Source organism: Enhydra lutris, unplaced genomic scaffold (assembly GCF_002288905.1).
Source record: "Enhydra lutris kenyoni isolate GAN:26980312 unplaced genomic scaffold, ASM228890v2 scaffoldscaffold30, whole genome shotgun sequence".
NCBI lineage: Eukaryota > Metazoa > Chordata > Mammalia > Carnivora > Mustelidae > Enhydra > Enhydra lutris.
This window is the reverse complement of record NW_019154114.1, coordinates 10,502,456-10,525,386: the sequence shown is the minus strand read 5'-3', so window position 1 is coordinate 10,525,386 and position 22,931 is coordinate 10,502,456. Positions and strand designations below refer to the sequence as shown.

At 40.5% G+C, this 22,931-nt stretch overlaps 1 protein-coding gene across 3 annotated transcripts in view; it reads left to right on the top strand.

Annotated features, from left to right (window-relative positions):
* Nucleotides 1-22,931, top strand: part of LOC111152988 (ring finger and WD repeat domain 3) — a 45,223-nt gene that overhangs the window by 18,964 nt on the left and 3,328 nt on the right. For all 3 annotated transcript variants that reach the window (XM_022511780.1, XM_022511781.1, XM_022511779.1), the window contains 9 exons: nucleotides 1,689-1,759; nucleotides 3,210-3,401; nucleotides 3,501-3,592; nucleotides 14,280-14,394; nucleotides 14,909-15,137; nucleotides 18,037-18,187; nucleotides 19,355-19,531; nucleotides 21,282-21,496; nucleotides 22,352-22,563. In XM_022511780.1, the coding sequence (XP_022367488.1) occupies nucleotides 1,689-1,759; nucleotides 3,210-3,401; nucleotides 3,501-3,592; nucleotides 14,280-14,394; nucleotides 14,909-15,137; nucleotides 18,037-18,187; nucleotides 19,355-19,531; nucleotides 21,282-21,496; nucleotides 22,352-22,563 (1,454 nt within the window). The remainder of the gene's footprint in view (nucleotides 1-1,688; nucleotides 1,760-3,209; nucleotides 3,402-3,500; nucleotides 3,593-14,279; nucleotides 14,395-14,908; nucleotides 15,138-18,036; nucleotides 18,188-19,354; nucleotides 19,532-21,281; nucleotides 21,497-22,351; nucleotides 22,564-22,931) is intronic.

Here is a 22,931-nt window from a genome sequence, read left to right as displayed (position 1 = left end):
TAGAAATGTGCAAGACTAATGGCGTTGTAATGGCAAAAACCTGGAAACCACCCAAATACCCATCAGCAATAGAACAGATAAATGTGATATTTTTACACAATGAAACAGTATACAGCGGTGAAGATAAATGAACCACAACTGGACATGTTAGTCTGGAAGAATGTTATGAACAATGTAGAGTAAAATTAGTAGACACAGAAAAGTTGAATAACTCTGACATGCTGTTTATATAGAGAAACGGGCAAAAGTCATTAGATGGTCCTAGAATTTATTAAGGTGGTTACCTTTGGTGGGGGCAAATCATCTCCCCTCTACCCCCAAGAAGTAAGGAGGGCATAAGGTATAAAAGGCACTCTTGGGATTTTTGGTGATGTTCTGTTGTATAGTTCAGTTTGTGAGAATTCACTGAGTGGGATACTGAGAATTATACTTTTCTGTATTTATATTCCACTTCAATAAAAGTTTGTGGGGTTTTTTGTTTTTGTTTTTTTAAAGAATCAGTTTAAAGGAGCTCCCACAAGCTATGATGGGATCATTTGAACCTCAAAAAGCAAAATGACTAAAAATTAAAAATCACCTCCTTGACCATTAAATGGAGGTTTTGAAAGGTTGATGAGGAACCTAATAATCGGTCTAGGAGTCAGACTGATCTCACCCAAACCCTGTAGGAGCCTCGTGTGCTGCAGTCAGAAGCAAACAACCGTAGACATATTCCTGCTGCCCCTCTTCTTGCCAAATGACAAAATTGAGTCTACTGAAGCCTCCAGATTTAACCTCCAGTTTATAGGAAACATAGGTGATAGAACAAGTAAGGAAGCAGTCCATCAGATGTGGGATGTAGGATATTTCATAAGACAAATGACCAGATATCCTCCAACAAATCAGTGACAAGGACGGGATAAAAACGAATGAAGGAGGGATGCCTGGGTGGCTCAGTCAGTTTAGTGTCTGCCTTTGGCTCAGGTCATGACCCCAGGGTCCTGGGATCAAGTCCCACATTGGGCTCCCTGCTCAGTGGGGAGCCTGCTTCTCCCTCTGCCTGCTGCTCCCTGTGTTTGTGATCTCTCTCTGACAAATTAAATATAATCTTTAAGAAAAAGAAAATGAAGGAGAATAGAGTGAAAAAAAAAAATCTAACAGGTTCAGTAGTCAAGCTTGTGGAGGTCTTGCTTAGATTCCAATTGCAGTAAATGTGCCGTAAAGAGCAACTTGAAACCAACTGGGAAATGCTGAGTATGAACTGTGTGGATATTAGTATGAAGGGATCATTGTTACTTCCGTTAATATGGTAATGATAGTATCTATGTAAAAAAATCCTTATCAGCTAGTATTACAAAAATTTTTTTACAAGTGAAGTGACATTTTAGAGAGTTATTAAGCATTACAAAAGAAAATAATGTGGGTGGGGGCTTAGAACAAAATGGGCAAAATACTGATTTGTTTTGAAATTGGGTGAGAGTACTTGCATGTTAATTATAATGTTCTGTCTACTTTTCATGTATATTGAAAGTATCCAAAATAAGTTTAAAAATAAATTCACTTTTACTACTTGGGGAAATTTCCAGCATTATTACCAATTAGAAATGGAAAGCTATGGTGAGTTAGGCTCTCCTGCTTGCCTCTCATACCTGACTTCTGTCTTCTTTTGTGCATTACCTCTCTTACCGTTCCTGGAAATGACTATGCAGAGCAAGTAGGAGGTACCTCAGCAGAGCAAGAAGTTACATGTATCAGTGGAGGAAAGACCCTCCCCAAACAGGTAATTTGAATATCTTTTTAAATGAAGTGTTTGGATTTGCCTTTAGAGAAGAGGCTGTGGACTAAAGTGGAAAGCTTGCAGACGTGGTAGGCAGGAGGTCAGGGTGTGAGTCCAACCCATCTTACTGAGTTATGTGACTACTTCCTCACAGGTTTAGAAAAGCAGGGATAGAGGTGAGGATGACTTGTCTTGCCTACATAACAAAGTTAAGTTTTTATTAAAATAGTGGATATGAATGAAGTTTATGAAATATCTGGTAGAATATGATTGCTACATGTTAAACAATTTTTATTTACAAAGATAACACATAGTCCTTAATACGAGTTATTTACATCAACCGTGGATTCTTCAAATCTCAAAATATCATTGGCTTACTTTTTCCACAGTTCTATATGACCTCGTGTTTTTATTTTTCTCTTCTAGAAGAATTTTGTATTCATGTAAATTTATTTATGTACATAAATGTTCTGTTTTTTACATTTACACAAAAGGGGATCTCATTCTTATTCATTACTGCATAGTGTTCAATCATAAATAAATTTTTAGTTAACTCTTGTTTTGTACACTGTAGTTGTTCCTGTCCTCCCGTCCTCCCTCCCTCCCTCCCTCCCTTCCTTCCTTCCTTCCTTCCTAACCTCTCCTTCCTACTGGTAAAATGATGCTACATAAGCATCTTTGTATAGATGTCTTGGAAGTATTTGTGACTATTCGTGGATATATTTTTACCAGAGACATTGCTCTGTGAAAGGAAAGATACTTTTGATAGATAATGCCAAATTTCCCTCTGGAAAATTTGTGTCACTTTCTACCTGCAGCAACAGTGGGAAGCATGGCTGTTTCTTCCTTAACCCTCAACATTGCTTGGAATCATCAGACATCAGTTTATACCATCTAATAAATGAAAAAATGGTTTCTTATCTTAATTTGCATTTTTTAATTATAAATGAACACTTCTGAACCATTTGTATTCTTTTTGTAAGCTCTTTTTATCCTCTCTTTGTTTTTCTGGGTTTCTTTTATGTATTTTCTATTCAAGTATTTTATAACTATTTAACTTGATTATGAACCTAACTGAATGTATAACAACCTACTCTTCCCTTTGTTGGTTATCCAGGTAACTACTAGATTTGTTTCTTTTTTTTGTTTTTTTTTTTTTAATGTCTTTGTAAAGATAGCTCCTTTTCTTCATTTGAATGGAAAAAAAAAATCCCAAGAATTTCATAAGATCCAAGAGAAATAATATTTTCATTTCATGGCTTATACGAAACATTTGGCCAGATTGCACTTTACAAAGAATGACAGGTGATTCAGAGATGTTGCAGTTTTCCCACAGTGTTTTCAGTTGGGTTTGTATTGTTTTTGTGTGGTTTTGCTTTGATAGAGTTGCACATCCTCTTTGAGACTGATTCTGTATTTTCTCTAATTTAATTGTATTCTGGTTTCCATTCAGTCTCCCCAGAAGACCAGCCCTCTTCTACCTTCTGTTTCTATGGATGATGAAGATGGGGACACTTGCACAATATGTTTTGAACATTGGACCAATGCTGGGGATCATCGACTCTCAGCATTACGCTGTGGGCACCTCTTTGGGTATAAGTGTATTTCTAAGTGGCTCAAGGGCCAGGCACGAAAATGTCCCCAGGTAAGAACCATAGATAAGGAATGAGCGTGTGCACAGTCAACATGTTAAGTCAGGAGGATTCCTAAAACCACGTTGATTATATCTTGTTGGGCTCTTTAGTGCAACAAGAAAGCCAAGCACAGTGACATCGTTGTTCTTTATGCCCGAACCCTGAGAGCTCTGGACACCAGTGAACAGGAGCGCATGAAAAGGTAGGTGGCAAGAATCTACCTACTTGACAGATCTGAAAAAGGAGGTATGAATCACTCTTTATATGGTTCTGAGGCTTTACCTGGACTGTGACGGGGGGGGGTGATATCTGGGGGATCACTGGCAATCTGTCTCACATCGTGATTTATAATACATGTCTGATATCTTCTGAAGGAGGTCTACATGGTTTCCTCTCCATATAGCATTAAAAATGAGGGACGCCTGGGTGGCTCAGTTGGTTAAGCAGCTGCCTTCGGCTCAGGTCATGATCCCAGCGTCCTGGGATCGAGTCCCACATCGGGCTCCTTGCTCATCAGGGAGCCTGCTTCTCCCTCTGCCTCTGCCTGCCATTCTGTCTGCCTGTGCTTGCTCTCTCTCCCTCTCTCTCTCTCTGACAAATAAATAAAATCTTTAAAAAAAAAAAAAATGAGGTTTTGGAGTATCGAGTAATTGTGACTTCAGCTAACTCACTGATTGTGGGCCCCAGGCGTATCGAATGTGTGCTTTCTCAGCTGTAGAATGGGGGAGCCTACCTGACAATGAATTGGATGCACAAGAAAGCAGAGCTGATAAGTAGAGAAAGAGAGGTTCCTGGCCCTTGATTCCGCCATGCCTGAAGTTAGGCTTCAGTGGATTTCTCGGTTATATAAGTCAATACATTGGTTTTCAATTTTTGTTTGCCAGCTTAAATAAAGTTTCTGTCATATAATCTAGGGAGCGTTGATCCATGTTTCATCATACAACATTTTCATTCTGGGAAGACTGACACCTGGGTCATGAAAAACTAATCCCTTAAAAGAAGGGGAAGATAAAAGAAGGATGACAGGTGGCAGACCATGCCAGTTACTCCTTTTTGTCTTCTGTGCCTCGTATAAACCTCTGTTTTCCGAGCCTGAGTGCTGTGTGCTGATTGGAGCAGGCAGATTCAGAAGGAGTAGAGCAGTTCTTCCTTCTGCAGGAGCACTTAGCTATCCCCACAAACTCACAATCACCTCTGGTAGTTAAGCCAGCAGTAACATGACCCAGGGAAGCCAAGACCATGGTGTCTTAAGCTCCCCCCCGCCAAATCCAAAGTCATAGAGAAACCTGCAGCCCTCCAGTAATACCTCACACCTGGTGTGGGCAGAGAGGTTCTCTGGAAGTTTTGGAGCTTATTCCAATTCTTCTCTAAGGTTTACATTTACTGTCTGCCTCTGCTTCTAAATACTATGAACATTTAATCAGAGATTCCTTGTCTTACTCTTTGTAGATAATTTATAACCACTTGGAACATTTTTCCATGTCTTAGTCTCCTCTTCCCTATAATAGGCTTAATGATACCTTAAACAAAACAACAAAAAAGAAGATCTGACACATTACTCAAGTGTTGCCATATTTTGCTGCTCATGTCCCTAAGCCCTCCCTCAACAGCAACAGAAGATTCTTTTTTATTATTATTATTATTATTAACATATAATGTATTATTAGCCCCAGGGATACAGGTCTGTGCATCTTCAGGCTTACACACTTCACAGCACTCACCATAGCACATACCCTCCCCAATGTCCATAACCCCATCACCTTCTCCCTACCCCCCCTCCCCCCAGCAACCCTCAGTTTGTTTTGTGAGATTAAGAGTCTTACAGTTTGTTTCTCTCCCAATCCTGTCTTGCTTCATTTTTTCCTTCCCTACTCCCCAGACCCCCCATGTTGCCTCTCAAATTCCTCATATCAGGGAGATCATATGATAATTATCTTTTTCTGATTGACTTATTTTGCTCAGCATAATACCCTCTAGTTCCATTCACGTCGTTGTAAATGGCAAGATTTCATTTCTTTTGATGGCTGCATAGTATTTCATTGTATATATAATATCACATCTTCTTTATCCATTCATCTGTTGATGGACATCTAGGTTCTTTCCATAGTTTGGCTATTGTGGACATTGCTGCTATGAACATTCAAGTGCATGTGCCCCTTCGGATCACTACATTTGAATCTTTAGAGTAAATACCCAGTAGTGCGATTGCTGGGTCATAGGGTAGCTCTATTTTCAACCTTTTTTTTTTTTTTTTTAAAGATTTTATTTATTTGACAGAGAGAGATCACAAGTAGGCAGAGAGGCAGGCAGAGAGAGAGAGAGGGGGGAGGAAGCAGGCTCCCTGCGGAGCAGAGAGCCCGATGCGGGGCTCGATCCCAGGACCCTGAGATCATGACCTGAGCCGAAGGCAGAGGCATTAACCCACTGAGCCACCCAGGCGCCCTATTTTTCAACTTTTTGAGGAACCTCCGTGCTGTTTTCCAGAATGGCTGCACCAGCTTTCGTTCCCACCAACAATGTAGGAGGGTTCCCCTTTCTCCACATCCTCGCCAGCATCTGTCATTTCCTGACTTGTTAATTTCAGCCATTCTCACTGGTGTGAGGTGGTATCTCATTGTGATTTTGATTTGCATTTCCCTGATGCCAAGTATTGTGGAGCACTTTTTCATGTGTCTGTTGGCCATCTGGATGTCTTACACAGAAAATTCTTAAGTGGATCTTTGCACATGTTGTGCAATGTAAGAAATTATCAGGATTTTGGAAGCCCAAGAACAATTGTTAATAACACTGCTTAAAATAAACTTTAAGAACATTAAAAAAAAATAAAAATACCCACTAAGAGATCACAGAGATACGGGTTTTCTCATAATAGTGCTGGTAAGAATGTACACTGACACAATTGTTTATTTAGAGATACCCTTGGCCTTATGCTTCAGAAGCATTTAAAAGTAATTCTACTTCAGGCATTTATTCTAAAGAAATGATTTATAAAGAAATGTGTGCAAGGATTTACTAATGGGGGGGTGGTGCCTTGCAGGCTCAGTTGGTGGAACATGCAGCTCTTGATCTTGATTGTAAGTTCAAGCCCCACACTGGGTGTAGACATTACTTAAAAGTAAAATCCTTAGGGGCACATGGGTGTCTCAGTCGATTAGGTGTCTGACTCTTGGCTTCAGCTCAGGTCATGATCTCATGGGTCGAGAGATCAAGACCTACGTCAGGTTCTACACTCAGTGGGAGTCTGCTTAAGATTCTCTCCCTCTGCCCCATCCCCCACTCACGTGAGCTCTCTATCTCTTAAATGAATAAATAAGTCTTTTAAAAAATAAATAGGGGTGCCCGGGTGGCTCAGTTGGTTAAGCGTCTGCCTTTGGCTCAGGTCATGATCCTGGAGTCCTGGAATAGAGCCTCCAGTCAAGCTTGCTGCTCGGCAGGGGGTCTGCTTCTCTCTCTGCCCCTCCCCTGCCTCGTTCTTTCTTCTCTCGCTCACTCTCAGATTAATAAATAGAAAGATAAAATCTTTAAAAATAAGTAAATAAATGGAATCATTTTTCTAAACAAAAAGATTTACTTCATGAGACTTTTCATTTAAGCACACTGCTAATCCAAACTGAGAGAATTAATTGATTGAGTAAACTCTGGCATATCCATGTGATGGGATACTACACATTTATTTAAATTAATGTTTAAAGTGCACGTAATACTTTGTCATGTGAAAAGCACATTATGGTGATTATGTTTTTTGCGAAGTAAAAAATACTGCAGGTAGTCACTGAGTAGTGGAATTACAGATGATTTTAATTTCCTTCTTTTTTTTTTCTGTTTCGTCCAACAAATAACTTACTTGGTCCAGTAAATGTTTAGTGTTTTTACATGGCAGGTGTGTGAAGAGGGTAATTTTGTTGAAAAAGCTAACTTTGTAGGCGTGTTTGTTAATGTATGATTATATTTAGAGCTTTGCTGATTACTCAAAAAACTCCCAACAAACAAGTCCAGGACCAGTTGGCTTTACAGATGAATTCTATCAAACATTTAAAGAAGAGTTAATACCTTACTTTTTTAAAGATTTTATTTATTTATTTGACAGACGGAGATCACAAGTAGGCAGAGAGAGAGAGGAAGAGAAGCAGGCTTCCCACTGAGCAGAGAGCCCAATGCGGGGCTCGATCCCAGCACCCTGGGATCATGACCTGAGCTGAAGGCGGAGGCTTTAACCCACTGAGCCACCCAGGCACCCCCGCCCCCCCTTTTTTTTAAGATTTATTTATTTTAGCGGGGGGCGGGCAGAGGGAGAGAGAATCCTGAAGCAAGCTCCCTGCTGAGTGTGTTGCCCATCACAAGGCTTGACCTTAGGACCCCAAGGTCATGACCTGAGCCCAAATCAAGATTCGACTGCTTAACCGACAAAGCTACCCAGGCTCCCCAATACCTAATTTTTCTCAAACTTTTTCAAAAAATAGAAGAGGAAGGGAAACTTAGAAATTAATTCCATGAGTCAAGTGTCACCCTAATACCAATACCAGATAAAGACAACACAGAAAAAGAGAACTACAGGCCAATACCACTGATGAATATAGGTTCAGAAATCCTCACCAAAGTGTTAGCAAACCAAATCCAACAATACATTAAAAAAAATCTTTCACCATGATCAAATGGGATTTATTCCCAGGATACAAGGGTGGTTCATTATTAGTAAATTAATGTGATATATCATCTCAATAAGAGAAAGGTTAAAAACCATATAATCATTTCAATAGATGAGAAAAAGCAATTGACAAAGTACAACATCCATTCATGATAAGATCTCAACGAAGTATGTTTAAAGGGAATATACTCAATATAATAAAGCCCTTATATGAAAAACCCCACAGCTAAATCATCCTTCGTGGGGGAAAAGTGGGAGCTTTTCACCTAAAGTCAGGAACAAGACAAGGATGTCCACTCTCACCACAGTGATCAGATGAGAGAAATAAGTAAAATGAAAGGCATCCAGATTGGTAAGGAAGAAGTAAAACTTTCACTATTTGCTGATGGTATGATATTGTATGTAGAGAACCCAAAGACTCCATCAAAAAACTGCTAGAACTGATAAATGAATGTAGTAAATTTGCAGAATGAAAAGTCGATATACAGAAATCCATTCCATTTCTATACACTAATAATGAAGCAGCGGAAAGGGAAATTAAGAAAACCCATTTACATTTGCACCAAAAACAGAATACCTAGGAATAAACTTACAAGAAAGACCTGTACGTGGAAAACTATAAAATATTGATGAAAGAAACTGAGGATGACACAAATGAAGACATTCCATGCTCATGGATTGGAAGAACAAATACTGTTAAAATGTCTGTGCTACCTAGAGTAATCTACACAGTTAATGCAATCCTTATTAAAGTACCACAGCATTTTTCACAAAACCAGAACAAACAATCCTGCTAAAATTTGTATGGAATCATAAAAGAAGAAAAAGAAAAAACTGGAGGTATCACGATTCCAGACTTCAGGTGATACTACAAAGCTGTATGGTCCAAAACATACCAAAACAGTATGGTCCTGGCATAAAAATAGACACATAGTTCAATGGAACAGAATAGAAAACCCAGAAATGAATCCACAGTTACATGATCAATAAATCTTTGATGTAGCAGGAAAGAATATGCAATGGGGAAAGAGACAGTCTCTTCCAACAACAAATGGTGTTGGGAAAACCAGACAGTAACATACAAAAAGATGAAACTGGATCACTTTCTTACACCAGACACAAGAATAAACTCAAAATGGGGGCATCTGGGTGGCTCAGTGGGTTAAGCCTCTGCCTTTGGCTCCTGTTATAATCTCCGGGTTCTGGGATCGAGCCCCGCATCGGGCTCTCTGCCCAGCGGGGAGCCTGCTTCCTCCTCTCTCTCTGCCTACTTGTGATCTCTCTCTCTCTCTCTCTGTGTCAAGTAAATAAAACCTTTAAAAAAAAAAAAAAGAAACTCAAAATGGATTGAGGACCTAAATGTGAGACCTGAAACCATAGAAAACCTAGAAGAGCGCAGGCAGTAATTATTCTGCCATCAGCAGTAGCAACATCTCTCTAGATATGTCTCCTGAGGCAAGGGAAACAAAAGCAAAAATAAACTATTGGAACAACATCAAAATAAACAGCTTCTGGACATCAAAGGGAACAGTAACAAAACTAAAAATCAGCCTATTGAATGGGAGAAAATAATTTGCAAATGACATATCCAATAAAGGGTCAGTATCCAAAATATATAAAGAACTTATACAACTCAACACCCTAAAAACAAATAATCCAATTTAAAAAAAATGGGAAGGGGCACCTGGGTGGCTCAGTGGGTTAAAAGCCTCTGCCTTCCACTCAGGTCATGATCCCAGGGCCCTGGGATGGAGCCCCGCATCGGGCTCTCTGCTTAGCAGGGAGCCTGCTTCCCTTCCTCTCTCTCTGCCTGCCTCTCTGCCTACTTGTGATCTCTGTATGTCAAATAAATAAATAAAATCTTAAAAAAAAAAAAATGGGCAGACGATGTGAACAAATTTCTCCAGAGAAGACATCCAGATGGCCAAGAAACAAATGAAAAGATGTTCATTGTCACTCATGATTGGAGAAATGCAAATCCAAGCTATACCCCCACAGCTGTCAGAATGTCTGAAAATCAAAAACACAAGAAACAAGTGTTGTCGAGGATGTGGGGAAAAAGGAACCCTCATGCACTATTCATAGGAATGTACACCGAAATAGCCACTGTGGAAGATGGTGTGGAGGTTCCTCAAAATATTAAAAATGGAATTACCCAATGATCCATTAGTCACACTACTGTTTACCGATAGAATGCAGAAACACTAATTCAAAGGGATGTATGCACCCCTATGTTATAAATAGCATTTTACCATAGCCAGACTATGGAAGCACCCTAGGTATAGATGGTTGGGTAAAGAAGAGGTGGTATACACACATACATACATGCATACATAATATAGAATCTTATTTGGCCACAGAAAAGAATGAAATCTCACCTTTTATGACAACATGGATGGAGCTAGAGTGTGTAATACTAAGTGAAATAAGCCAGTCAGAGAAAGACATATACCAAATGATTTCATGCCTATGTGGAATTTAAAAAAAAAAAACAAATGAGCAAAGGGGGGGAAAAAGAGAAACAAAAAGTAGACTCTTAAGTATAGGGAGCAAACAGATAGTTACCAGAGGTGGGTGTGGGGATGGGTGAAATAGGTGAAGGGAATTAGGAGTGCCCTTACCTTGATGAGCACTGTAACACATGGAAGTGTTGAATCACTGTGTTGTACACCCGGAACTAATAAAACACTGTGTTAACTACATGGAAATTAAAGTTAAAAATAAACTGCTGATTACTATAATCAATCAGTATGCTCCCTATCCTCTTTAGAAAATGTGAAGCTTTTGAAAATGCCAATAAATACAGGGATTTAATAAAATGAACAACCTTGTGCTTGACTTTACCAGATCTTAACAAATTGCCGTATTTGCTGTAGGCCTTAAAAAAATAAATCATTATAGGTAAACCGGAAGCTTCTTTGAGAACTACATTCTCCTTAATTTCATCCCTTTCCTCAGGGGACCTATAACCATAAATCATGTATAGTATGATTTACAGAGTTTTTACACTTTATGCAGATGTTATTAGATTATAATCTTCCTCTGTAACTTGTTTTTTTGTTTGTTTGTTTAGAATTACGTTTGGAGAACTTACCCCGGTTGGGATACATCTAGCTTATTGATTCTTAGTTCTGTAGAGTGTTCTAGTTCTCTAATTTAAAATTTCCCTATACGGGGGCTCCTGGGTGGCTCAGTGGGTTAAAGCCTCTGCCTTCGGCTCGGGTCATGATCCCAGGGTGGGACTGAGCCCTGCATCAGGCTCTCTGCTCAGCAGGGAGCCTGCTTCCCTTCCTCTCTGCCTACCTGTGATCTCTGTCTGTCAAATAAATAAATAAAAATCTTTAAAAAAATAAAAAATAATAAAATTTCCCTATATGTGTTTTGTATTGGTGGACACTTAAGGTGGTTTTCAGTTTTTGTTAATATAAGCCATGGTGCAGAGAGATGGGCAAGAGTGTCTTTAGGCCTAGAAGTGGAAATACTTTATCCTAGGTCACATGGAATTTCAGCTTTACTAGCTACTGTCAAATTGCTCTTCCAAGAAGCTGTTTCCAATTTGTACTCCCATCAGCAAAATTTCTCTTTGTTTTCATACTCTTGTCCATTTTATATTATCAGACTTAATTTTGACAGTCTCATGGAGTCAGTAGTAGTTACTTAATTTGTATATCCTCAATTATTAATGAGGTTGGACATACTCTTCTCTCAATTTTGTTTATATTTTCTGTTCATCTATATTGAGCAAAATACATTGTTTATTTCTTACTGATTTATAGTTCATTATGTTTTCCTTATACAGTTGACTCAGGGTAGAGGCACCAACCTCTCACACAGTTAGAAATCCACATATAACTTGTAAGTCCCCAGAACCTTAACCTTAAGAGCCTGCTGTTGACTAGAAACCTTACTGGTAACATAAACAGTTGATTAACATATAATTTATATGTTATATGTATTACGTACTCGATCTTTACAATAATACCTGTTTCTTAATTTTTTCCACATTTCTAGGGTATGTGACTACACCTTTCTAGGTTTATCTATGAGTTTTTTCAAATTGTTGCAAATCTCCAAAAAATTTTCCAGTGTATTTATTGAAAAAATAAAATCCACAGTAAGTGGGCCAGTGCAGCTCAAACCCATGTTGTTCAGGGGTTACAAGTACTGATTCTTTGCAGGTTGCAAATAGCATCTCCCAGTCTGTGGCTTGTCTCTTTAACATGTTTATGTTATCTTTTGTTGAACATGAGTTTTTAATTTTAATATAGTTATTTATCTCTTGTTTTGTGGGGGGTAGGGTTTGTGCACTGCTTCATAAAGACGACTTCTTCTAAAGGTTCTTCAAAATTTTTGATTTTTTTGGGTGCCTGGGTAGCTCAGTGGGTTAAGCTTCTGCCTTCGGCTCAGATCATGATCTCAGGGTCCTGGGATTGATCCCCGTATCAATCGGGGTCCCCCCTCTTTCTCTGCCTGCTGCTCTGCCTACTTGTGATCTCTCTCGCTCTCTGTGTCAAATAAAATCTTTTTTTAAAAAATTGCTTTTTATGTAGGTTTTAAGTATTTTTTTAAACCTAGTTTTATGGATAACCAGGTGTTGCAGTGTAATTATTAAGTAATATGTTCTTCCTGTATAAGTCTTCATTGCTGCCTGTATCCTAGATTAAGTTTTTGAGTTTTAGGTTCCATGGTCTCTTTGTTAATTCTTGGCTCAGTATTCTGAAGTTATAATTTATTGTAACTTTAAAATACTTCCTCCCACCTTGTTCTTCAAATTGACTTTGATATTCTTGGCATTTTGCTCTTAATTTTAAAATTAGTTTCCTAAGTTCTATTTAATGCAATTTCCATCAAGATTTCAAAAGGAAAAGTTCCCTTTGAAATCTTGATGGAAATTGCATTAAATTTTTAGAGTAACTTGAGAAGTTCTATCTTCTTGATTTTGAGTCATTCCAGCTGTGAACATTATATAATATCCTTCCACTATTCACTGTCTTCTGATGCCTTTTACAAGTGTACTTTTCTTCATAAAGGTCTTTCATACCCTTTAACTTTATTCCTAGGTTGCTCTTGTTAGATGTGCTCTCGTGAGTGATTTTTTTTTTCTATTACATTTATTAACCAGTTATCTGGCATATGGGAAATGCTGTTGATCTAATTTTTTTTCAAGTTCATTTATTTTTTCATTATTCTGTATACCTACTGTGGGGTTTGAACTCAGTAACCCTGAGATCAAGAGTCACATGTTTTTCTGACTGAGCCAGCCAGGGGCCCCAACCTAATTTTCTTGATCTTAATTCCAGCACCTTGCTGAATGGTTTGTGGGCTCTCTTGAACGTTCCATGAAGATAAATAGGGTGGCTTTATCTCTTCGTTTCAAGTTTTCATCTTTTTTCTATCCTGTTTTCTGAGTGGAAATCTTTTTTTTATTTTTTGCATATTTTGAAAGTGTCTTTAGGTACATGCAGATCTATAATTTTTATTCTTGGTGAATGTATTTTTTTCATTATGCATTGTTCCTCTTTATGCCTGTTCATGCTTTCTAATTCAAATGGTCTTAGCATTTTCCCAGTATATACCTTCTGTCTTTTTAATTTCAGCCTCATTTTTGTGGTATTATTTAATTTCAGTATCTGATGAACTGGTAACTTACTATTTTCTTTTAATCCGCCAGGAAACCTTGCTCTTTTAACATTGTCATTTTACTCTTATAGGGGCGCCTGGGTGGCTCAGTGGGTTAAAGCCTCTGCCTTTGGCTCAGGTCATGATCCCAGGGTCTTGGGATCAAGCCCCACATTGGGCTCTCTGCTCAGTGGGGAGCCTGCTTCCCTTCCTCTCTCTCTGCCTGCCTCTCTGCCTACCTGTGATCTGTCTGTCAAATAAATAAATAAAATCTTTTTAAAAAATTGTCATTTTACTCTTATATTTGGCTCTAAATCGAGCAGTGAGCTTGGCCCTGTCCCGTCATCTGGCATTTTTGCATTTTTAGTCTCATTCCCTAGTAAGAGCCAGATTCCTGCTCGTCACTGCCAGCGTTAACGCTGAATCCCAGTGACTCGTGAGTTCAGCCCTGCATGCTACTTTCTGTAGTGTTTCTGGATGTGAGACTTTTTCTTTTGTTGTGTTTTATTCACCATCATGACATATTTACAGCAAAAACTTATCATAGCATAAACTTAATCTGACGTCTTGTTGGCAAGTCTCTGTGGCCTTCTCATCTTCCCCTGTTGCTGGCTTCCCCTTCTAGTTCCTTACTGAAGGAGCAGATGCTGAGGAAGCAGGCCGAGTTAGAATCGGCGCAGTGCCGGCTCCAGCTTCAAGTCCTCACTGACGAGTGCAGTAAGCTTCATAATCGTGTGCAGGTAGGTTTTGCCGTCCTCATCCAGAGAACTTCGGGGATAGGAGTGGAGAAGGAATCTAAACAGAGCTTCGGTTCATCTCAGATACAAAGAAGGATTTACCAAGCTTTTCAAGGAGCAAACAAGAGCACCTCTTTATTCTATTTTTGATTAGGGCGTTTATCGGAAGTATACACACTTTGGGATGAATTCAGCAGTTTGAACTTCGAACCAATTAAACAGCAGGCTGATAATTCAAATTCTCAGTCATTTTACCTCCCTGAGCCTACCAAGAAAATGAGGGGTGTAGCCAAGATGACCACTGAAGACTTCCAGCCCTCATATTTTCTGATCTGGGCTCTTGTTGGCTCAGTTGCAGGTTGAAATAGGGGAGAACGGCTGCGGGGCTCTCTCTCGGACTCGTGTCAGCATTTCCATGTAACGGATAAAAAACATCCCCATGTCAGATGAAGGGATTGTGCAGGAGGGGAGCATCAGACAAAAAGGCTTCACACTTACAACATGGTTTTCATTTTAGGACTTGCAGAAACTTATTGTGCAGCATCGGGATCAGATTTCACAGCCCCCCAGGGGCTCCCAAGCACGTTCCCTGAACTGCCTGCCCTCCAGCCAGAACCAGCACAAGTACCATTTCCAGAAGACCTTCGCCGTGTCTCAGACAGGAAACTGCCGCATCATGGCATACTGTGATGCTCTGAGCTGCCTGGTGGTGTCCCAGCCTTCTCCTCAGGCCTCCTTCCTGCCAGGTGAGCGGTCAAGCACCTCGGCCTTTGTGTTCATTATTGGACTTCATTTGCTTCTCTGCTCCCTGTTTGCAGAATCCAGGACTCGCTAGCAGGTGAACACTGGCCACAGCCCGCCAGACCACCTTCCCTAGTCCTTTAATGCCGATTCTCTGCAGGGGCTGCAGAGATACCTGTCCATTGGCTTCATTCTGTACATGTATTCACCCAGAGCTCAGAAATGCGAATTAATACCTGTGATAAAGTAAGAGCAGGGAGGGTACTTGGAAGCATGGGTTACTGGTGTAGTCCAAGGAGAAGAACAGCACCCCCTTTCTGTCCTGTTAAAGGTACTGATTCATGGGGGCATCCGACAGGCTTAGTCGGGAGAGTATGAGACTTGAATTTAAGTTTGTTTGTTTGTTTACTTGTTTTTTAAATAATTTCTCCACCCAGCGTGGGGCTCAGACTTAGGGCCCTGACATCAGGAGTCACATGCTCTACCGACTGAGCTGGACGGGTGCCCCAAGACTGGAAATTTTTTTTTTTAAGATTTATTTATTTGACAGAGAGAATGATCACAAGCAGCCAGAAAGGCAGGTGGGGGGGTGGGGGAGCAGGCTCCTTGCTGACCAGAGAGCCTATGTGGGCTCAATCCCAGGACCCCGAGACCATGACCCAAGCTGAAGGCACAGGCTTAATCCACTGAGCCACCCAGGCATCCCGGGAAATTTTTTTTTGTAAGATTTTATTTATTTATTTGACAAACAGATCATAAGTAGGCAGAGAGAGAGGAGGAAGCAGACTCCCCAGCTGAGCAGAGAACCCGATTTGGGGCTCGATTCCAGGACCCTAGGATCATGACTGAGCCGAAGAAAGAAGCTCTAACCCACTGAGCCACCCAGGCGCCCCTGGAAATATTTTTAAAAACGCTATCCTAGGGGTGCCTGGGTGGCTCAGTCAGTATAGCATCCTACTCTTGATTTTGGCTCAGGTCGCGATCTCAGGGTCGTGGGATCCAGCCCCCAGTTGGACTCTGTGCTTAGCAGGGAATCTGCTTGAGTTTCTCTCCCTATTTCTTTACTCTACCCCTTGCTTGTTCCTGCTGTCTCTCTCACTCACTGTCTCTCTAAAATAAATAAATAAATCTTAAAAAAAAAAAAAAAAAAAAAAGACTATCCCAAGGGCTAATTCAAGTTGAAACAAGATTTAATACTTATTTTCAGTAGTATTCAAACAGATAAATTTTGAATAAAAGAATTTGGAAATACATTGATTAATATTGATAATAATATAGTAAATATTAAGTAGTCTCATATTTTGTGCTTTTTTAAAAGCTTAATTTTAGGTTGTCATAATGTTGAAAACCAAATCTCCTCACATGCCCAGTTAAATCATTCCTAATTGTAGTAGATGTTTCTTTGCATAATTTTTAGCATGTGATTTCTCCCAGCTGTCAGGTCCTTTTGCTTCAACCTGATTTCCTGTTTACCCACTTAACAAGTTTCATTCAAACGCTTCACAACTGTGTCCCCCTAAACTTAGGTATATATAGGATTAGAAGTAACATTCCTTCATTATTGCATATTTTTCCGTTCACTGATAGCTGGGAGTTGAGAGTAGCTCCAGTTAAGGGGAACATAAAAGGATTATTTATAACGTTTATAGCCCATCCACATCTTTAATAAAGTATCATAAAAGCCTTCCCTACAACTGGGAAAATATTTATTTATTTGAATTGTTCCCCCAGCAATGGAATGGGGGTGATCTGTTCCTTTTTCCTTAATGCATCTATCCCACACAGCACAGCCAGATCTTGATAGCCTGTTGATGGCTAATTTCTCTTTGTTTCCCTTGATCATGAATTAGGCCAGTATTTGTGTTCCCTGTTGATTTAAAGCCTGTAGTTTCCCTCTTTGTCTTCTGGCTCTCCTAATTCTGTTTCAGGAGAAAAGATAATGAACTTTTCCTACTTGTTTCCCCAGAGAAGCTAAAGTGTGACTCAAGGGTGTCTTGATTCTAGGATTTGAGAAATTCTGTTTATGGATAACTTGGATAATAATAGATAATTATATATTGTCAAGAGTCTAGGAATAGAACAGAGTATCAATAAATTAAAAAGGACAAATTTTGGTGGGGGATTTTTTTTCTTCTTCTGAAATGATGCAAATTGATTAGAATACTTGAAGTGTCATCTGTTTTTATTCCATTCAGACAAATATAGTATATCTTGACTACCTGACACAGAAATCACCCATCTCCATTCTTTATTGTTCACTTTTTCTTCATCTTCACTCTCTGTGGATATCTATATTAATAGCTTTATTGAAATTTGACTGACATACACTAAATTGCACATATTGAAAGTATAGTTGGATGAATTTTGATATATGTGTACAGCCCTGAAACCATCCCCATGATCGAGATAATGAACCCATCTTTTCCCCCAGAGTTTTCTCATGCCCTTTATAATCCATCTCCTATCTGCCCCTCCCTCCTCTCCTCATCCCCAGGCAGCCACTCATCTACTTTCTGTCAATATACATCAGTTTGCATTTTCTAGAATTTTAATAATTGTACTCCTACAGTATTAGCTTTTTTGTCTGGCTTCTTTCAGCATAAAGTTACAGAGATTCGTCCATATTATGTATTTATCAGTAGTTTATGTCTTTGTATTGCTGGCTAGTATTCTGTGTATATGTGTATATAGTGGTTTATCTGTTCACCTGTGGTTGGACATTTGGAGTGGAATATACTGTTTAAAACAATTATAACCCTGGGGAATTTTTATTTTCTTTGTCTGACTGGCTGTTTTCCAGGGATTTATATGCCAGGAAAGCTGAACAAAAGAGCTACTTGAAAAGGTGGTTTGCATTGCCTTAAATTGACTTCCAGTGATTTCACGCTCTCTTGTCTTTGGCAGGCTTTGGTGTTAAGATGTTGAGTACTGCCAACATGAAAAGCAGTCAGTACATTGCCGTGCATGGCAAACAGATCCGTGGACTGGCTTTCAGCAGTAGGTCCAAAGGCTTACTGCTCTCAGCATCCCTAGACAGCACTGTTAAACTGACCAGGTGGGTGCTTCGGGGAGGAGGTTGGGGCCTGGTCTGGTTAGCGTTGAACAGTGTGGAAATTAACATCCGTGTTAGGATGGCCTTAGCTTCGTGTGTGTGTGTGTGTGTGTGTGTGGCATTGTCTTCTGAGATCCATTTCATTGAATTTAAAATGTATTGCTTTTCAAAGTAGGTAAGACAGGTTCCACGACAGTATGTGCAATGCCCTGTTTTTTGGTTTTTGGTTTTTTTTTTAATTATCTGTGTTACAAAATACATCTTAAGCCAGACAGATGAGAGGAACACCCTCGATGGTCGAATGACGGCATGGAGGAAGCTGTCGTGCTGGGCACCATGGAGTCACCGTACCATCTTGGACCTGCTTATTACTGGTCTATTTCCGGGATCATCCTACGGAACAAAAATGCTCTCCAGGAACTCATTCTCCTGGGGTGCCCTGACTTCTTTTATCAGTAACCCTCGGTTAACTTCATTTTATCTTTCACATGCCCTGCGATTGCTGTGAACCCGATCTGAACGGGTCTCAGGGCCTTCATCTTTAGAAAGTAGTTCTGATCAGACATCTGATAGTTGGCTTCCTGTTCCACGGTTAAATCTGAAGGACATCATGATATCACCATCAGGCCTGATAAGCCTTTGATTTTTCAAGAATGCTTCGGCTTAATTAGCCCTGAAACTCAATGTAGCATTATGTTTTATACGTATATATAAAATGATATTTTTTCCTAGTTGTGTTAAAAAAAAATAGGTGAAAGAAGAGCCAGTTAAAGACCAAAGTTATTGATTACTCCCTCTGGGTGGTTGGAGTGTTAGTTTTTGTTTCTCTCATAGGTATATTCTAATTTTTCAGCCTTGAATATTGATTACCTATATAATAGATAATTACAGAGAATTGGGGTAGAACGGGGAATGTACTGTTTAAATACCTCTTTAACTTATTCTTTTATTTTCCTTACATTTCAAGAGGAAAGCCTGTGTCCCTCAAAACAAATATTTTGGAATTGAAAGGGGTTATGTGGGCAGTCCCTGCAGGAAATTGGGAATCCCAAATAGTTTGGGTGTGTGGGTGTGTTCTTAAAAGATTATCACTAAAATGATAATCTTTATATCTTTGTTATATATTTGATTTTCTTAATACATTGCTGTAAAAGTCTTGTATCTCCACAGCCTGGAGACAAACACAGTAGTCCAGACTTACAATGCTGGACGCCCTGTCTGGAGCTGCTGCTGGTGTCTTGATGAAAGCAATCACATCTATGCTGGACTGGTCAATGGTTCCATCCTGGTGTATGACCTTCGAAACACGAGCTGTCATATCGAGGAGTTAGTACCTCAGAAAGCCAGGTAGGGGACCACTTAGGTTTTCCCTGTAGGTAGCAACTTTCTCTTGGACCATCATATGAGTCCTGTCTTTTGACAATGTTTGATGTTTGGTCAGAATTCCTCACAGAGAACAATTCTCTGTGTACGGTGATGCATTCTCGCTTAGGACTCAGTAAGAATCTTTCTGTGTGTTCTTGCTATTTCTGCATGGTAGAAAGCCCTGATGCCAAGTATAGCCAGGTTCATATAGTCACTCATCACCCAACGTGGCAAAATCACCCAGATCTGTGTTCCAGACCCGGCTCCACTGCATAGGAACTGTGTGACCTTGGTCACAGTTCTTGGCCTGTTACAGAGACTTGCTTTAATAGCCACATGTCAGATGCACAGGAAGAGATCAGTAAAGGGTGGGCCTGAAAAAAAATGATTGAAAATTTCCCTAACCTCCAGCTAGACCAAGTTGGTCGGAAGATGCCATGTTACGACAACGAATCCTTTATAATCCCATTACAGAGTTCGCTGGTTTTCAGAGTCAGCCGGGGTTCTGAGGGTGAGTGGTGGTAATACCACTGTGACTCTGCAGAATGTGTTTGGTCCCATTTGGGCGTAATACGCTCCTGAAGGCATAAAATTCTCAAAACGAGAAGTGGAATCTGACCTAGACCAAAATGAGAAGTATCTTAAAAGAGAATTTCCATTTCCAGTGTGAACATATATTAAAAAGGGGGCATAGGGATCTAAACAGAAAGATATCACCATAGCAGTGATAGAGTAATGGTTACTGAACCTAGGTCAGCACTCTGGCGTCCTCTCATCGGGGTGGGGCAGACTCATGCCTCCGGTATGTGGTCTGTGGGCCTGAAGGTGACAGATGTGAACTCCCAGCCGACATGGGGCCTGCCCTTGATGTCAGCAGATGCAGGCAGAGCAGGCAATAAATAAAGTAGAGCAAACAGCCAGGAAAGTATTTATATGGAGTGCTCACTGCTGCCTCCGTTTGCTTCACTGTGACAGGGCAGTGAAAGAAAGCAGGCAAAGCGACCGCTTCGGCAAGTGCAGCAGAAACAAAGTTCATCGGAGCAGAGTCGGCCGGCTGATACTTCCGAGAGAATTCTTGGCACACAGTTTTCTGGTCATGTGCTTGCAGAAAGAGATTTAGAAAATTTCTAAAGAAACAGTCTTGTTTTTGAATTAAAATGTAGTTGCTTTAGGGGCCCCTGGCTGGCTTCGTTGGAAGAACATGTGACTCTTGATCTCAGGGTCACGAGTTAGAACTCCACATTGGGTGGAGAGATGACTTAAATTAAAAAACAAAAAAAGGCAGTTGCTTCAGGCAGTATTTGAATTGAAGGGTCTGTCTGATCCAGCTTGGAAGCTTTATCCAATGTGTAAGCTGGATTTCCTTTCGGACTTTACTCGTGTATGTGGCCAACCCCCTTACTAGAAACTTCAACAACAGTCAATGTTTCTTCTTCCTTGTATTTGTGATCTTGTACTATTAGATTTCCTAGTCCTTTTTTTGTTACATTTTTTTTTACACTGTTTTTCAAATGTGTGATATCTCCTCTGAAATTGGCTGCAGAGATTATAGGTATACTCTTGTTTCTACAGAGGGGGTTGCTAGTTTTTATCAAATGTCAAAGGACAGTGACCCACGGAAGGTCTTTAACCTCTTCTGTAGAGGTAGGACTGTGCTTGGGCTCCTGGCAGTGGGGTCTGGAGCAGTACAGGTACTGGAATGTGAAACATGATTTCATTTCTTCCCCTTCAGATGCCCGCTGGTATCCCTGTCATACATACCCAGAGCTGCCTCAGCTGCATTTCCATATGGTGGGGTGTTGGCTGGAACCTTGGAGAATGCTTCCTTCTGGGAGCTCAGAATGGGCTTTTCTCATTGGCCTCATGTGCTGCCCATGGAGCCAGGGGGCTGCGTAGACTTTCAGACGGAGAGCAGCACCCGGCATTGTCTTGTGACCTACAGGCCTGGTGAGTGTTGGGATGTCCTTGTGGGACCTCCTGTGGTTTGTCTGGGAGCGGATCATTTCAGGGGAGGACAGGAGGTCTTGCCCTACCCTTCCGGTGGCACTGGGAAGCCCCTCACAGACTAACGGCTCATGCTACTACATGGGGGCTGGTGGCCCCACATTGCTCTTTGGAGCCTGTCTCTGCTTCTCACTTGTCTGCAGATTCTTCTAGGTACTCCTTGGTGTGAGTCAGCCACCTGAGGGGCTCCTGTGATTTAGGCAGTACTGGAATGAGGAGGCCTGGAATTGAGGCCAGTGAGCCACCTTCAGTGCAGTTCCGTATCTTCTTCTGCTTGACCTTAAGGAAGATAAAAACCTGAGCCGGGGTCTGGCAGAATACAGGGATTTCACTAAAAAGGATAGCTTACGCTCAAAATTATTGCCCTTATAGGCAAAAATCTGTTGTAGAGGGGCGCCTGGGTGGCTCAGTGGGTTAAAGCCTCTGCCTTCGGCTCAGGTCATGATTCCAGGGTCCTGGGATTGAGCCCCACATCGGGCTCTCTGCTCGGTGGGGAGCCTGCTTCCCTCTCTCTCTCTGCCTGCCTCTCTGCCTACTTGTGATCTCGGTCTGTCAAATAAATAAATAAAATCTTGAAAAAAATCTGTTGTAGATAACTTGCTTTATCTTAGCCTGAGGTTCTGAATTTCACTTATGCTATGTTTCATTTTGTTCTTGTTATTATCGTTGCTTTGTTGCTGTTCTTAACAGCTTGATGAATTGTGGCTCTCCCACTTAGGGGGTCTGTAAGCAGCTGAGGTACTTCCTTCATTTCTTTGGGTCATCCTCATGAAGCCAGATTTGTTCTCTGTCCTGTAGATAAAAATCACAACACTTTACGAAGTGTGTTGATGGAGATGTCCTACAAGTTGGATGATGCTGGAGAGCCGGTCTGTTCCTGCCATCCTGTACAAACGTTCCTCGGGGGACCCACTTGCAAACTACTGACCAAAAGTGCCATTTTCCAAAACCCCGGGAATGATGGCAGCATCCTGGTGTCTACTGGGGATGAAGCATCAAATTCTGCCCTGGTGAGCCTATTATTTTTTTTTTATACTGAAGTGTGTAGAGCGAAAAGCTGAAGTTCTCCATGATTGCACATCTCTGTGTATGTGTGTGTAATGTTGTTTATCTTTATACAAGTCACACTTTACATCCTGCTCTGTAATTTGCTCCTCTCTCCTTTAACTTCCTAGCTTGGATATCTTTCCATTTCAATATCTGTAGATTCACCTCATTCTTTTTTATGTGAGCTGAGTATCCTGTGGGCCATCTTGTGAATCTTAAAAAGAAAAAAAAAAAGGAACTACTGAAACCCCTATAAAATAATTGATTCAGGGGCGCCTGGGGGCTCAGCAGCTCAGTTAAACATCTGCTTTCTGCTTGGGTCACAATCTCA